This window comes from Ipomoea nil, unplaced genomic scaffold (assembly GCF_001879475.1).
Source record: "Ipomoea nil cultivar Tokyo-kokei standard unplaced genomic scaffold, Asagao_1.1 scaffold1237, whole genome shotgun sequence".
Classification (NCBI taxonomy): domain Eukaryota; kingdom Viridiplantae; phylum Streptophyta; class Magnoliopsida; order Solanales; family Convolvulaceae; genus Ipomoea; species Ipomoea nil.
The window spans coordinates 2,614,873-2,631,864 of record NW_017617665.1 but is presented as its reverse complement, the minus strand read 5'-3'; the positions used below and the strand labels follow the sequence as shown (position 1 = coordinate 2,631,864).

Below are 16,992 nucleotides of genomic sequence, written 5' to 3'. Positions count from 1 at the left end.
GTCCCTTGACCTTGAGATGATGAGAGATCTCATTCCATTGTTCCTCCAATCCTTCCATTGTACTGGAACCACCAATGATAGGCTGTTTTGCTGGGCAGCCCTGAGGATGAACAGCTTGGTTGGGACTGGCAGAAGGGATGAAGTAGATGCTGACCTTCTGTGCAGATTTTGTAAGGCTGGATCTGCAGATCTGTGCAGAAATGAAGCCCTCTCTTTGTCTGTTTTGCAGGTTCTGAAGACCATCCGGATTCCAGAGGCTACTATACACTCCCGTACAATCCTGAATGGCAACAACACCTCCTGATAATTTTGCAATTCTTTCGTTTAGCTTTTGTGGATTGAGGGACACAACCGCTATGGCTGAGTCGGAAATAGCTTTAGGGGAAACAATAATCGGAGCATTACACCTCTCCGACGATTTCCCTCTGGAAGAAACCAACGACACGAGCTCAGTGACGATATTTTCCTCTCTGAACCCTTGTTGTTGCAAACTCTCCTTCACTTGCTTCAGCAAAACACATTCTCTGTGAGAGGCCTCAATAACAGATTCAGGGCCATAAACAGCAGAATATGGTTCCTGTGCCTCTTCAATCACATCTGCCATTCCCATCCCATAATCACTCAAGATCCCACAGAACCTGTGAATTAGAACTTCTTTCATACCCAATGATCTAGCAATGGCACAGGCATGTTGAGGTCATGCACCTCCAAAGCAAGCAAGAGCATGGTTGCTTGTCTCATGGCCCTTCATCTCAGTCAATTGCCTTATTGGACGGCACATGGTTTCATTGGCCACATTCACAAATCCCTGTGCAATCTCCTCCACAGTCATATCCTTTGCTAAAGGATCCTGAGTCTTTCTATAGGAGTTGATATCCTTTGCAAGTTTCTCAAACTCTTGTCTAGTAGCATCAACATCAAGTGGCTGGTCTTCATTAAAGGACGCGAATGAAAGGCTCTTGAACCTCGCAGCACGACGAGCACAGTCGTCGTTCCTCTCACCCGTGCAGGTATACGGAGCGAACTTCGGAGCTCCGATTGCTGCTGCAATTGCCGCTCTCTTCGATCGGCAGGGAGTGTGTGGATTTTCCAGATCTTCTGGATTGTGATTTCTCTACGTGAACAGGTTCCGATGCGGAACGGCTATGGCTGTCACCTGAACTGGATATCGACTCGGAATCGACGGACGAACTCCTTCCTTCCGCTGCAGAACGACTATGGAGATCGCCTGACTTGGAGATCGACTCGGAATCAACGGAGCTCCTTCCTTCCGCTGCGAAACGGCTACGGAATTTTGCTGCTCCAGACTCAGATTCCTCTGCGGAATCGTCGCTGATGCTGATCGACTAACGATCGAGCGATCGGATTCTCCACATCTGCTGGATTTTGGCTTCTCTGTTGGTGCGAATTCAGATTCCTCTGCGGAATAGTTGCTGTTGTTGATCGGATTGGCGATCCAATGATGGCATTGTTGCTACTCTGCGTAGCAATGTTCCTCTGCGGATTGATCGGAGAAAATCGTAAAAGCAATCGAGCATCAGGAGTCGTCGAATAGCTTCTTCGACTGGACTCTCCGATGCCGACGACGGCGGCGTAGGTGAACCACCGTGGTGGCTCTGATACCATGTTGGAATAGGGTCTACATTAATGGTGAGAGGCAGAGGGAGAAGATTGAAGAAGAAGAAGACTGTTATTATTCAAGTTTTTTCCTACAGTTTTACACTGGTTTATATATATATAGAAGATGAATGTAAGGGAAAAGACAATAATCTCCTTATGCTAAGCTTTTCTACTTCTTTATTTTCATCCTCTAACATCACATAATATTTTGGAAAATGAATAAGAAAAGTGTTGAGTCTGCATGTACCTATTTTGCTGACAATGAAGAAAAAAGGTGCTATGTTGCTAACGTGAATAATTGTTAAAAAAATTGCAAGTGTTTTTTTTTTTTTTTTGAATAGTCATAATTCTTTACAAGGTAGCTAGTATACTAGTATCTGTTTGATCTATACTCATTTGGAATGGTCACAGGGATACCATCACACTACATGATAGTTAGCAATTGCAAATGTATTAAAACAATCGAGAAAATATAATCATTTCAGTAACCAATTCGACCATTTCTTCACAAAAAAAAAAAAAAAAACATAACAAACACACATTTTAAGTTCTTACAGCACGTTTGGTTCACGGAATGAATTTTGAGGTAATAGGAATGTTATTCCATAAGGAATAGAATAGACAAGGAATAGAATATGAATTGTATTCTATTGTTTGGTTCGCGAAAGGAATAGCCTTTAGGAATTATATTATAGTGTTTGGTTGATTTAAGGAATAGAAATGAAATATGTTTTAAAAGACATAAATACCTTTATAAAAATATGTGATGGTGGCGGTGGTGGTGGTGGTGGTGGTGGTGGTGGCGATGGTGGTGGCGGTGGTGGCGGTGGTGGTGGTGGCGGTGGTGGTGGTGCTGCTGGGGTGGTAGTGGTGGTGGTGGCGGTGGCAGTGGTGGGGGCGACGGTGGTGGTGGTGACGGTAACGGTTGACGGTGACGGTTGTGGCAGTGGTGGTGGGGGCGGCGACGGTTGTGGCGGTGGCGGTGGTGCTGCTGGGTGGTGGTACTAGTGGTTCTGGTGGCGGTGGCGGTGGTGGTGGCGGCGGCGGCGATGGTGATGGTGGTGGCGGCGGCGATGATGGTGGTGGTGGCGATGATGGTGTGGTGGTGGCGGCGATGGTGGTGGTGGCGGCGGCGACAATGGTGGTGGTGGCGGCGGCGGCGATGGTGGTGGTGGCAGCGGCGATGGTGATGGTGGTGGTGGCGACGACGGTGGTGAAATTGGATAAATTTATATATAGGATAAACAAATTAGGTTAAAGAAAGGGGTAAAAAAGGAAATAGATTTTAAAATCTATTCCTAAGCGTTCAATAATAGGCTAATACCAGGGGGACCCTAGTATTAGCTATTACCTTATTTGAGGTAATAGGTTATTACCAGGAATATTATTCCTGGTAATATAAATGGTTACCAAACAAAGGAATAAGCCTATTACTGGGAATTCTATGCCATTCCCGGCCTATTCCGTGAACCAAACGGGCCATTAGAGTTTAATTAGAAACTCTAATAAGAACTAAAAACCGAGATGTACATTTGTATTACTCCCTAACAACTAGTTAAATGTAACGTGTTGTCGAACTAAATAAATGTCTAATATGAAAAAGAAATTGTACATAATTACATTATAAAATTAAATAGAAAGTTACTATATAGTTTCATGTACAACTGGTCATTAAATTATTAATTTGTTTAGAATTTTATATTTATACTAGTTTTACACGCGCATTGCACGAATGAATTAATGTCAAATATTTATAATTAAGTATTTAAAAGTATTTCAATGCAAGATTATATATGAAAAGTTCATACATAATTGGGATCTTAAAATATATCAATGCAAGATTATATATGAGAAATTCATACATGACTGGAATCTTAATGTAAGAAGCTGTGAATTTTCGTTGTTGTATATATATGACTTAATTTGACTGTGAAGCCGTTTCGACTTCTTAAATGACAAGAGCCAGTTTAGCTGACTCACTGCTTACTCATCAACGGATGGGCAAGCTTAATGTTAGAATTGGAGCTATAGGAGGCTCAAGACTCCCATGCCACTTTTCCCCACCGATGTAGGAAAGATCAGTGGGAAAAGTGGCATAACTAAAGGGATTCGAAGTTCGGCTCCCCATATGTTTTTATTTTATTTTATTTTATTCGTTAAATTATTATTGTTATTGTTATTATTATTATTATTATTATTATTATTATTATTATTATTATTATTATTATTGTTGTTGTTGTTGTTGTTGTTGTTGTTGTTGTTGTTGTTGTTGTTGTTGTTGTTGTTGTTGTTGTTGTTGTTGTTGTTGTTGTTGTTGTTGTTGTTGTTGTTGTTATTATTATTATTATTATTATTATTATTATTATTATTATTAGGTCGTTTCACATGTTAATCTATTACCCACCGCTGATATAATTCGCTGGTCAAACCTGCTAATATAATTCGCTATTTGCTAACTGCTAACACAATCCGCTAACCGCTGATTGCCAAACAAGGACATTGCGAGGTAGTTTCTCACTTCAATTTGTTGTGTGATTTGAATACTCTTTGTCAACAAATTCCCCAAGTATTTAATATGATTGGCTTTTTCCTTACACCGCCACCGACGCCGCTGCCTCAACTGCCGACAGTCTCACGGCAGCGAGCGAACTCGTCGCTCGGCAGGTAGCTTGGAGGAGATAAGACAAGGCTATCTTGTCCCTCTTAATTTCGTCTCTTTCGGAGGAGACGATGCGGTTCGCCGTTGGTCGGTCTACTTCCCGGCAACTCTGGCTCACCATCAAACAATCTCTCGCCTCTTCCTCGCGTTCTCGGGCATTGCGGTTATTCGGTGAATTGCAAGCCCTTCGGCAAGGTGATTCTTCCATCGCAGATTATATTGGTCGTGCACAGTTGTTGGTTGATGATTTGGCTCTTGCCAGTCGTGATGTTACATTAGACGACCAAAACCTATACGTCTTCCGTGGCTTGCGATATGAGTTTCGTCCGCTTGTAGCAACCCTAGCTCGGGGTGCTGCAGGTTCCGCTTGCAGAGGTGGCGGATTTCTTTGTGTCACAAGAGTGGATTTGCGCTGCTGATGGAAACGGCGGGGTACCGCCGGTTGCAATGGTCGGTGGCCGAGGCGGTACGGCCCCTAGCCACGGTGGCTGTGGCAACGCGACACAGCAGCACGATCGCGGTCGAGGATCGGGCGGCGGCAGACGCGGTCGCGAGCGCGGGCATGGCGCGGGCACAGGTCCTCGGTTCCAAATATGCAACAAACAAAGACACGGGGCTCTCTCGTGTTGGCATCGCTACTCCACCTCCCCGGCTCCTCAGGCGAATGTGGCAGTCTCTGGTGAGAATGGTGATTACACAGGTCCACATGAGTGGTTCCCAGACATTGGTGCTACGAATCATGCTACACCTGATTCGTCCTTGATGACTTCCGCAACAAGTTATGATGGCCCGGAAACTTTGCGAGTCTGCAGTGGTACATGTTTGCATATTGTTAATGTTGGTTCTGCTTCGTTAGCCACTAATTCTAGATCATTTACATTGCGTGATGTTTTGCATGTCCCTGGTCTCTCTACTTCATTATTATCTATTCAGCGTTTTGCCAAAGATAATAATGATTTCTTTGAGTTTCACCCTCTTTGTTTCTTTGTGAAGGACACTTTGACCAAGAAAGTCCTTTTTAAAGGGCATGCGTCCGGAGGTCTCTATTCCTGGCCTGCGTCTTCTCCTGCTCCAGCTGCTTTTGTTGCTGCGCGCTCGTCCTTCGTTTGGCATATGCGGTTGGGGCATCCGCACTCTCGAGTCTTACGCAAAATTTTAGAGTCTTCGTCTGTTAGTACATTTAATTCGAAAGATCTTCCCAATGTTTGTTCCTCTTGTCAATTGGGATAGTGATCTCGTTTTCCATTATCTCGTGTTGAAACTACCAGTACACAACCTTTAGAATTAATATATTCTGATATTTAGGGCCCTGCGCCGTTACTTTCTACGAATGGGTTTAAATATTTTGTGTTGTTTGTGGATGATTACACACGATATATATGGTATTATCCGATGCGTGCCAAATCTGAATTATATGGCATATTTGATAAGTTTGGATACTTGTTGAACGTTCTTTTTCTCGCAAGATTATTTCTTTTCAATCTGATTTATGGGGAGAATATAAGAAGCTTGGTTCCACCCTTTCTTCTCTAGGTATTCGTCACAGGCGGTCTTGTGCATATACTCATGAACAGAATGGATAGGTGGAGCGCAGGCATCGTCATGTTGTTGAGACAGGACTGTCCTTAATGGCTCAAGCATCTGTTCCTTCTGGTTTCTGGGACTATGCTTTTTAGACTGCTGTCTATCTTTGAGACTGCTGTCTATCTTATAAATAAAATTCCCACTCGTGATTTGTCTGATGAGTCACCACACTTTCGTTTGCATCGTTAGTTCTCCCCCATCCTACTCTTACTTGCGGGTATTTGGTTGTTTGTGCTTTCCTGTTTTGCGTCCATATAATCGAAATAAGCTACAATTTCGTTCATCTCCGTGTGTCTTTCTGGGTTACCCCCCGTCTTATCGTGGCTATCGTTGTTTAGATACTAACACTAACAAGGTCTTTATCTGTCGCCACGTGCAATTCGTTGTGTTTCCTTTTATTTCTCCTATTGCCTCACAGGTTCCTAAGCCACGGTCCAAACCGTGGGCCACCGCACTAGTTGTGACGAGCCGAGGGAATGATGTCTCGGCCACTCTTGTTGATGGCACTCGGCAGGTTGATGAGCCCGTGTTGGCTCTTGGCCATTATGACGGTGCTGGTTACGAGCAGTCCGCATCGAGAGAGCGAACCGTCTCGTAGCTCGGGTCCGCATCAACATGTTGCCTTAACCACTACTTCCACCATGGTGTCTGAGCCTACCTGTTACTCTCAGGCGGTCAAGTTTCCTGAGTGGCGTGATGCAATGGACGCAGAGTTCAATGCCTTGGATCATAATCATACATGGCGTCTTGTTCCTTCTCAACCAGGTATGAATGTTGTTGGTTGCAAGTGGATTTTTAGAACCAAACGGAAGGCCGACGGTTCAATAGAACGTCATAAAGCACGATTGGTGGCCAAGAGTTTTAATCAGGTTGCTGGAGAGTACTTTTTTGAGACATTTAGTCTTATGGTTAAACACACTACGGTACGTCTTCTCTTATCTTTAGCCGTATCGCGTGGGTGGTCTATTCGCCAGTTGGATATTCACAATGCCTTTTTGAATGAAGAGCTAGCTGAGACCGTTTACATGCGCCAGCAACCTGGTTATGAGGATCAGTCATTACCTGATCATGTGTGTTTGCTTAAAAAATCTCTCTACGGTCTCAAACAAGCTCCGCGTGCATGGTTCACAAGGTTACATGATTTTCTAGTCTCTGTGGGCTTTGCGCCCTCAAAGACTGATGTGTCTCTTTTAATCTATTCTCGTGATTATGTTCATCTTTATTTCTTGGTGTATGTTGATGACATTTTGATTATGGGGTCTGAGTCAGACCTGTTACTGCTCTATTGATAAATTGGCACTTGAGTTTAAAGTTCGTGATATGGGTGTGCCTTCTTTCTTTTTGGGAATTGAAAATGTCCCGTTATCTGGTGGTATGCTTTTATCTCAACAACGATACATGAAGGATATTCTCAAACGTGCTAGCATGGTGGATTGTAAGCCAGTGGTCACGCATGTCTCTATCGCGAAAACCGCCGACGATGTTGCCACTCCCTATGCCGATCCAACACAATACAGAAGTCTTGCTGATGCTCTCCAATATCTTACGGTAACTCGTCCTGATCTGTCTTATGCTGTTAACCTATTGTGTCAACATATGCATGCTCCTACTACTACGGACTGGGCCTCTCTTAAAAGAGTCCTACGATATATCAAAGGCACCCTGCATTTTGGTCTGCGTATTTCTCGGTCTGCATCGTTGGATATTCACGCCTATTCTGACTCAAACTGGGCTGGCGGTCTGAATGATCGCAAGTCTACTAGTGGTTTTGCTGTGTTCTTGGGGAGTAATCTTATATCTTGGGTCTGTCGAAAGCAACGGACAGTGGCACGTTCTTCAACTGAAGCAGAATACAAAGGTCTGGTTGATGTATCTCCTGAGGTTACATGGTTTGTTTCTCTGCTACACGAGATCGGCATCCCACCTGCGTCTCCTCCTCGACTATGGTGTGATAATTTGGGAGCTACTTACCTATGTGCCAATCCAGTGTTTCATGCCCACACGAAGCACGTTGGGATTGATTATCATTTTGTTCGCGATAAAGTAGCCAAAAAGGAGTTGGAGGTGCACTTCATTTCAACTAAGGATCAACTAGCAGATATCTTCACCAAGTCTCTTTCATCTATCCGTTTTAATTCTCTACGTGACAAGCTCAACGTTTTGGCTAGCCAACCTTGTGTTTGAGGGGGAGTATTAGGACTATGTTATCCATATTAGACTAGTACTATATTATTCGTGTTAGACTAGGATTCTATCTAGTACCTATATATTTGCTCTCTGTACTCTCAGACATTACGATTGAATACAACACAATTATATTCTCATCGTTCAAACCTAAGGCATTTCTTATTGAAATCATATAATTAAGGATAAATTCATTTGCTTTAATAATTTGACGGTCATTTTTTTTTACCCATTATAGGTCTAAATTCTTTTGGCTCAGGTTATCTTTATCGCTGTAATTTTCTCTCATTTGCTAAAATGGGTCCCACTCACGCATCATCATATTTACAAATTCTCCACTATTTATTCTACATCCTTGCAAATCTCTTTTACCCTTTTAAAAATGGGTCTCACTTTAATATTATATTATAAATATAATACTAAAATAATAATAAACGAAATTTTAAAGAATTTAAAAAAAAATAAAAAGTACGCTGCCTGGCAGCTTTTGCTGCAACAAGCAACTTGGCTTGCAAATTTGCAAGCCACATGGCAATAAAAAAAAAATTGAAAACAACATTTGCATTTTTCATGTTTGCAGGGATAATCTTAGCCTTATTAGTATAGTAGATATGTATCATATTTTATTCTAACAAAATATTTGTATAATATATTAAGTAATTGAAATTCTCATCAATCAACAGTAAAAAATTTAAACTAATTTAAGATTTGAATTACAAGTTTTATATATACCAGCACTATAAGAATTATTCAGTTAAAAATAAAATTAGAAAATTGTTGTGAATTAGGATGTATCCTCAACTCGTGTGAATCTTGTGTGATCGTACGCTATGATCATATAGAGAAAAAAAGGAGAAGAAGATCAAGTTGATCTCAAGAACTCCAGAACCACATTCTGATTAGATAACAGCAAATATATACATATACAACATGGGGTAAATAAATAGAATACGTGATCCAAGAAAATAGGATAATGGCCATAAAATATATATTTACAACACTCCATATTGGCCATTATCTTACTACACTCATGCCTCGTTAAAACCTCACTAGAAAATGAAAACATTGTAGGAAAAACCTAGTCGAGGAAAACACTACATGATGTATGTCAAATTATATGTTGCACGGTTTGCCTTATTGAAAACCTTAGGCTAAGAAAATCTAGTGAGAAAAAACTTAGCTAAGGGAAAACGAGTTCAACTATAAACCAACCATAAAACTTCAAGGCATAATCTTCAGGATTTTGGGGTTTGTCTATTTAAGTATTTATTTGTAACTTTTCCCTTGTTACATTACTATACCATACTCATGCCTCGTTAAAAAAACCTCACTAGAAAAATTCAGTGGAAAAAAACTAGTTGATGAAAAGAGTACATGAGATATGTATATTCATGTGTTGCACTAACTGCCTCATTAAAAAACCTTTAATTATGAAAATTATATCAACACTCAATCAAAGAAACTAAGAGTACAGTTGTTGGTCTTCAAGACCCAATCTTCAAAATTGATTCAAGTAAATGTCACTCCCCATAAAGATAACAATCTTCAAAGTCTACACGTTATAATATGAAAACATTTTTCAAAAATAAGTGTAAGAAAAGATATGGTACAATCCTTAATTAAGATTGTCACTAGAGTGAACATTTTGTATAATAATCTCGTGACTCTTCTAGAGCTCACGTAGGTCGAATTTTGACGTTATATTTGCTTTGTCAAAAAATTCCTTAACATACACATTTTTCATTTGTGCAACACAAGCTTTATTATCCTCATATACTGTAACACCCCCTAAACTAAAATGCAAACTAAGGCAAAAACATCTAAATAAAACTTAAGCTATAATTAAAACGCTGCGGAAGCAAACCAAATTCAACGGGGGTGTTATGCCACATTTAGGCCATAATAAACCTAAACGCACAGGCTACAAAGGTTTTCTACTCAAATCCAAATTACAAGGTACGATACAACTAACTATAGAACAATTTAGGTTCTACTCAATCAACTATATCATCCATACTAGACAACGCGCACTCGGGAAACATCTCTAAGCCAACCTGAAAACATTTTAGAAAAATTAGCAAATAATACTAAGTAAATCCACTATAACATGTAAAGCTATGTACATATACTTTTATATTCAAATAGGTTTTGCAACGGTATGACTATATATATATATATATATATATATATATATATATATATATATATATATATATATATATATATATATATCTACTATACTAATAATAGCCCAAGAGAGTTAGGCCTATAATGGGTAGAAAAAATGGCGGTCACAGATTTTAATCAAATGAATGGCTCAGATTGATTAAAAGATTGATCAGATTTAAATTTTACACTAAAATTTCCTAAAATACCCACACATCGTTACTAATTTCGTTAAAATTTTAAGAATTGTCGTTAGTTCACCGTTAACTTACTCATTGATTTCAATAAAAAAAAAAAAAAAAAGTCTTAGGTTCAAACCCCATCCCAATCAAAGTTGGAATAATTAGTACTCTATTTTACTCTTATTAAATTATATAAATAATAATTTAGTAGTTACAACAAAAAATAATACATATGCATTTCTTTAATTTAGAATTATGTGTCCACAATGCCTTTATTCAAAAAAAAAATATTCATTATCAATAAATTAAATAAGAGAAATAATTTTATTAGTTATATTGTCTTTATTTTTCTTCAATATAAAAATTCTTTATATTCAAATTTATTAATTGATTATATTCGCTACATTGTCCTTACAATGTCTTTATTCAGTGAAAAAAAATTATTAATTATCAATAAATTAATTAAAAGAAATATTTTCATTAGTTATATTGTCTTTTTTTTGAATGCCATTAGTTATATTGTCTTAATTTTTCTCAAATGTAAAAATTTTTACATTCAAATTCATCAATTGATTATATTCACTACATTATCTATTATCTTTTTTGTGCACTATTTTTCTAATTAAATATCAAAGTTATAATACAAAATAATGCTATATATTTATTTACCAAGTATTTTATTAATACCATGAAAAAATTAAAAAAAAAATATAATTAATAAAGCCAACCATATTAACTACTTGAAAGATTTTGTGACAAAGAGAGTATTCAAATCACACAACAAATTAAAGTGAGAACTACCTCGCAATGTCCTTGTTTGACAATCAGCAGTTAACGGTTAGCGTTAGCGGATTTGATCAGCGAATTTATTTAATTATTAACATTGGGTAGAAAAAATGACCGGCCAAATTATTAAATCAAATGAATGGTTCATATTGTTCAGGTTTTAATTTTTTTCTTTTAAGATTTTTAAATTTATCCTTAATTATATGATTATCCATTTAACTTTTCCGTTAATTCATCGTTAGTCTAATTCTAATATTAAAGTCTAATATAGAATTATAACTACACTATTAATCTAATTCTAATATTAAAGTATTAATAGAACTTAACCACAAATCCTAATGTCGGAATCTCCTCAAACAATATTAGTATATATTTAATATTTTATGCCCTAATTTTTATTTGTTCTCCCTTATGTCCCGTATTTGGTTTCAACTATACCTATACAATTATTTTATTGACAATTATAATCAATCTTGACTATATTATCTTGCATTTGTAAACTTAGAATTACCTATTCAACTCGCACGAGCTTAGCTCAATGGTTTAGTGGGTAGTATTTGGGAGAAGAGACCAAGGTTTGAACCTCAGCGACGGCAGTGCGGGAATTATGTCCAAAGTGGGCAGATTCCTTGTGCGTATCAGCATTTGGCCCTGTCTGTTGAACCATTGAGTCACCGTGTGATTTACAACTTCCCACAATGCTCTGTCGGGTCGGAGTGTGGGGGGCCCTTGGGGTTGGGGACTCAACCTTTGGGAGAATAATTACCTATTTAAATACGCAAATTCAACCTTCAATTATCTATGCATGAACAATTTCAATATAATCCTGCCTTAATATACTTTAAAGTACTTATTTAACAAAAAAGCATTGGGCATTATCCTATGCGCGTAAAAAACTAGTATATATATATATATATATATATATATATATATATATATATATATATATATATATATATATATATATATCATACCAACGAACTCAGCTGAAGAATTCCCAAGATAGATACTCAATCAATAAAGCTCAATTTTAGGGGCACTAGGCTCATTTCAAGAAAGATAAAGGAGACAAGCTCATATCAACATAGATTCAAGAGATCAATACTAAAGCATAAACAAGATAGAATTCCAAGATTTCTCACATCAACAAGTTACAGTGGTATATAAATACATAGCCAATGAATTATATATCAAATAGCCAAATAGTAATACAATATCCAACCTTTACACCAGTCCATCCGAAACACCAATCCAACCTTATCCACCAAAGTGGAGCCAAAGCTCTCGCCACCGATACAAATGGAGCCGATGTAACAACTCGAAAATTTTTCTTCCAAATTAAGCCTATTTTATAAAGAGTTAATTCCAGCAATGGTCTTCCAACTATTGCGATTTTCCAAAATTGGTCATCGACTTTAAATTTGGACAAAAAAGACACTTGACTTTCCGATTTATTCTAACAATGGTCCTTCCGTCAAACATTAGTTAAGGTGCCGTTAAGTAGAGGGGTAGTGTAGTCATTTCCTTAATTTTTTTCTTCTTACTCTTGCCAGGGGCACTTCACCCGTGTCCCCATCATCTTCCTTTGTTTCCTCTTCCCCTTCTTGTTCCATATCATCCGAGGATGTTCCGGCCAGGATCAACCGATGTTTGGAGGAAGGGGCGGAGGAGTTCTTCTTGAAGCCGGTGCGACAGGCGGACGTGAACCGCCTCAGCTCCCATTTGCTCAGACCCAAATACCATAAGCTTTGCCCAGCCAAAGAAGGAAGGCGGCGGCGGCGGCGGTGGCGGAAGCGGAGGAGTTCTATGTCTCTGCGCAACCAGATCTAATTAAAAGGCATGAATATGTGACTCATACAAATGCAATTTATAAGACATATTTTCATATCTAATTCATCATTATTAATTTTAACTAGTCAAAAAACTAGTATAAATGTCTATGAAAAAAAACCTTGCTGAGTGGCTGACCGGGTGGGAGTCTGAGAGAGGGGCTGCGGCGCGGCAGTCTATGGAGCTCTGGTTGCTGGTTCACGGTGGACGGAGGCGGTGGTCTGGTACGCTGGGACACTGCGGTCACTGGTTCACTTCAGTCAGCAGCGGCAATGGCCTCTGGTTCGCGGTGGCCTGTACGACTGTGCCCTGCAGGCAATGAACGGAGGATTGGGAAGAAACCAAGAAGGAAATTATACACACTCTTCCTTCCTGCTGGAGTTCTAGGTCATCAATTCAACCTAAGAATCTTCATTGCTGTCAATGGCTTCTGCCTCCTGGGAAGACAGTTTCTGCTAGACAACAAAGATGAGGACTCAATTCAACCTAAGAATCTTAGCAAATTTACTTAACAGAGGTAAACCCACATAAGCCAAGGACATAATGCTTACATTTGAACTGAATGGTTCTAGCTTGTTCAACTTGGCAAACATGTTTCCGTAGAATTTGGCATCCTTCTTATTGTATTCTTTTACCTTTTCTTTGAAAACCTTATATTCAAGTTTCACCTTCCTTTACCAAACGGGAAAAATAATCAGATTCATATCATGGCTAACAGAGTAGTAAGAGGGGGAAACAATTATACAATACCTGTTGTCAGGATCAATTTCAAGAGCTTTCTTGATATCAAACTCAGCCAGATAAAAATCAGCCATGTGCATATATTCTTGAGCTCTTCTGTAGATTGCTTTAACATTAGTACTCTCTACTCTCTAGTTCAAGGACCTGCATAGCACATTCCCTAAAATTTATTACCTGACTAACATAGACTTTTTGAAACTTACAAATAGCTTGTACTGGTTTAGTTAGTAAATGAATACATTATATGACCACAAAAAGGGTCGAGAAAGAAGATGTATGGAGTGGGTGGAGTGGGGGTAAAGAGGAAGAAGAAAGAAATTAAGGAAATGATTACATTACCCCTCTACTGAACAGCACTTTAACTGATGTTTGACGAAAGGACCATTGTTGGAATAAATCTGAAAAGTCAAGTATCTTTTTTGTCCAAATTAAAAGTCGATGACCAATTTTGAAAAATCGCAATAGTTGGAGGACCATTGCTGGAATTAACTCTTTTATAAATAACTAGTCAAAATCTCTTCCCAATATTTTGTTCCTAAGTTGACTAGTACCTTTTATAAATAAAGTATTTATTCAAAAACCCTTATGGTGAATAAATAAGTCTATACATATACCTTAGTTTCCAAAACTCAATTTGAGAAAAATATTCTTTCATTCAAAAGTCAACCCAAAAGTCAATCTAAGAGAAACTTGTGAACATGATAGCCAAGTTTTCTTTCAAAATTGGATCTCAAAATAAACCTATCCTATTTCTATATTTACTATATTGTATTGTAATCCTAATTTGACCCAACTTTTGGCCCAAAATTATAACTCAAAGCTCAAAACCCAATTTCCCCAAATACCCTCCACTTTGGCGTGAATGTGGCTGATTCATGACCTAGGGCTTTATGCCCTAGGTATATCTATAAACTTACTATTTTATTGGTTGCCTTCAATCCCTCATCACTCCACACTTCACTCATTTCCATTCCATCTCCTGAGAACTAAGAAAGCAAGGAGGCAACAATAGTGAGGTGGAGGAAACAATCAATGTTGAGGTCTAGGGAGGGATCCTAGCTTTTGGAAGCTTCAAGCTTGAGATATAACCCATGGACATTCAAACCATATTATATTCCTGCATTAATATGAAAAATGTGTATGTGTTGTTGTTGACGATGCGTGAGCTTTGGAAATGATATTAATCTTGTGTTTGATGTGTGGAATGTGTTGAATAATGTTGTATTGTGGATAGTATGCTATGAAATGGTGTTTGGGGTATTGCATCAGGTCTGGATGTGGGCAAAATGCCCAAAGGAAGAAGGAAACAGAGATAGACGAGGCTACTGCCTCGCCCCTCCTCAAAGGCATGCAGGCTCTACCGTGAGTCCCGGGAGACCCGCCGGCAGGGCTGCGTGCCCGATGGCACGTTGGGTGGCAGGCCCCTTGCGGCCTGCCACTTCGCCCAAGTCGTGCGGTTGGCGCGGCGGGTCTCGCATAACCCGTCGCCCAGCCCGCACGGCTTAGGAGCCCCTGCGGCAGTGTACACTGCCGCGGGTCCGGCCATTTGGGTTTTGCGGGTTTTCATAATCCGTGGGACTCGGGGAGTTGTTCTAAAGTAATATGTGTTGCGTGATACTTGACCAAAAATAATTTTACCAAAAAAAGAGTGATGTATCGATTTATTTGTTGTTTGAACCAACCTTGATGTTGATGGATGTGACCCAAGATTGTATTAAGTGTTGAATAGTATGAAGTAAGTTGTATCTTTGTGTTATGTACGCAAAAATACATGAAGAAGGAGAAAAAAAATATTAATGGTGTATATTAACTTGCAGTGTAGTAAGGATTACATGGCATATATACAACTACATTCTAACGGTAAAAAATAATAGAAAAGATAGAAATGCATGTTATTAGGCTATTTACCTAAAAAGCTACATTAATAATATGGAAATAATATAACTAAATATATACATAATTAATATAGCAAATATTCTTCTACACTCCCCCTCAAGCTCAAGGGTGGTACATGAGCTTGGAAGTGATGGCATCGAACGGTTGAGGAAAGAGGCTCTTCGTAAATATGTCGGCTAGTTGTTGATTAGATGGAACGAAAGTAGTGCGTAGTGTGCCGTCATTAATTTTCTCTCGTACGAAATGACAGTCGATTTCCACATGTTTAGTCCTTTCATGAAAGACTGGGTTATTGGCAATGTGGAGAGACGCTTGATTGTCACAATGCAATTGTGCAGGATGAACTGGTATATCTAATTTTGATAGGAGTAATTGAAGCCAAGTGATTTCACTAGCTGCATAGGCCATGACACGATATTCAGATTCAGCAGAGGATCGTGATACTGTTGTTTGCTTCTTTGTTCGCCAAGATAGGGGACTTGTTCCTAGAAAAGTGCAGTATCCCGTAGTTGAGCGTCGTGTGGTTGGACATGAAGCCCAATCAGCATCACAATAGGCATGTAACTTTAAAGAACTATGTGTAGATAAAAGAATGCCAAGATCTGGTGAATTTTTGAGATAACGTACGACCCTAAGCGCGGCTTGCCAATGCATGTCACGGGGTGCAGACATGAATTGCGAAAGGAGATTAACTGCATAAGTGATGTCTGGCCGAGTGACTATGAGGTATAGCAGGCGACCAACGAGTCGTCTATATGCGGAAGGGTCTGCAAGAAGTTCGCCTGTGTTAGGAGTGAGTTGGTGACTAACCTCTATAGGAGTTGAGGCGGGTTTACAAGCCAACATTCCTGTATCTGAGAGAATTTCAAGGGCATATTTCCTTTGATTTAAAAAAATTCCAGCAGAGGAACGTGCAACTTCTATCCCAAGGAAATACTTCAATGATCCCAAGTCCTTTAGTTGAAATTGATGCGCTAGGTACTGCTTGAGGATAGTAATGATGGTTGGATCATTACCTGTGATAACAATATCATCAACATAAACAAGCAAAATAGTTAGAAATTTTTCACGTTTGTAAGTGAACATGGAATAATCTGCTTTAGATTGTACAAAACCAGCGTTGGTGAGGGATGTGGAAAAAGTCGTGAACCATGACCGTGATGCTTGTTTGAGCCCATAAAGAGATTTGTGGAGACGACAAACCCGATTCTCCCCCTTTCGCCTAAAACCTGGAGGGACTTGCATATAGACTTCTTCATGAAGTGTTCCGTGAAGGAAATCATTAGAGACGTCAAGTTGATGAGTAGCCCATCCTCGTACGGCTGCGATGCTAAGAACTGTACG

At 39.2% G+C, this 16,992-nt stretch overlaps 2 protein-coding genes across 2 annotated transcripts; one reads left to right on the top strand and one right to left on the bottom strand.

Annotated features, from left to right (window-relative positions):
* The first annotated feature begins 7,261 nt into the window (after nt 1-7,261).
* Nucleotides 7,262-8,047, top strand: LOC109183991 (uncharacterized mitochondrial protein AtMg00810-like). Its single transcript, XM_019334018.1, has 2 exons — nt 7,262-7,601; nt 7,689-8,047. The coding sequence occupies exons 1-2, from the start codon at nt 7,262-7,264 to the stop codon at nt 8,045-8,047; spliced, it is 699 nt and encodes a 232-aa protein (XP_019189563.1).
* A 4,723-nt stretch (nt 8,048-12,770) lies between these two features.
* LOC109183990 (arp2/3 complex-activating protein rickA-like) lies at nt 12,771-13,826 on the bottom strand. The gene is made up of 4 exons (XM_019334016.1): nt 13,762-13,826; nt 13,498-13,683; nt 13,133-13,265; nt 12,771-12,993 (listed from the first exon to the last, which is right to left on the bottom strand). Exons 1-4 carry the CDS (start codon nt 13,824-13,826, stop codon nt 12,796-12,798), a joined length of 582 nt encoding a protein of 193 aa, XP_019189561.1. The 3' UTR covers nt 12,771-12,795.
* Between the last annotated feature and the right edge of the window lie 3,166 nt (nt 13,827-16,992).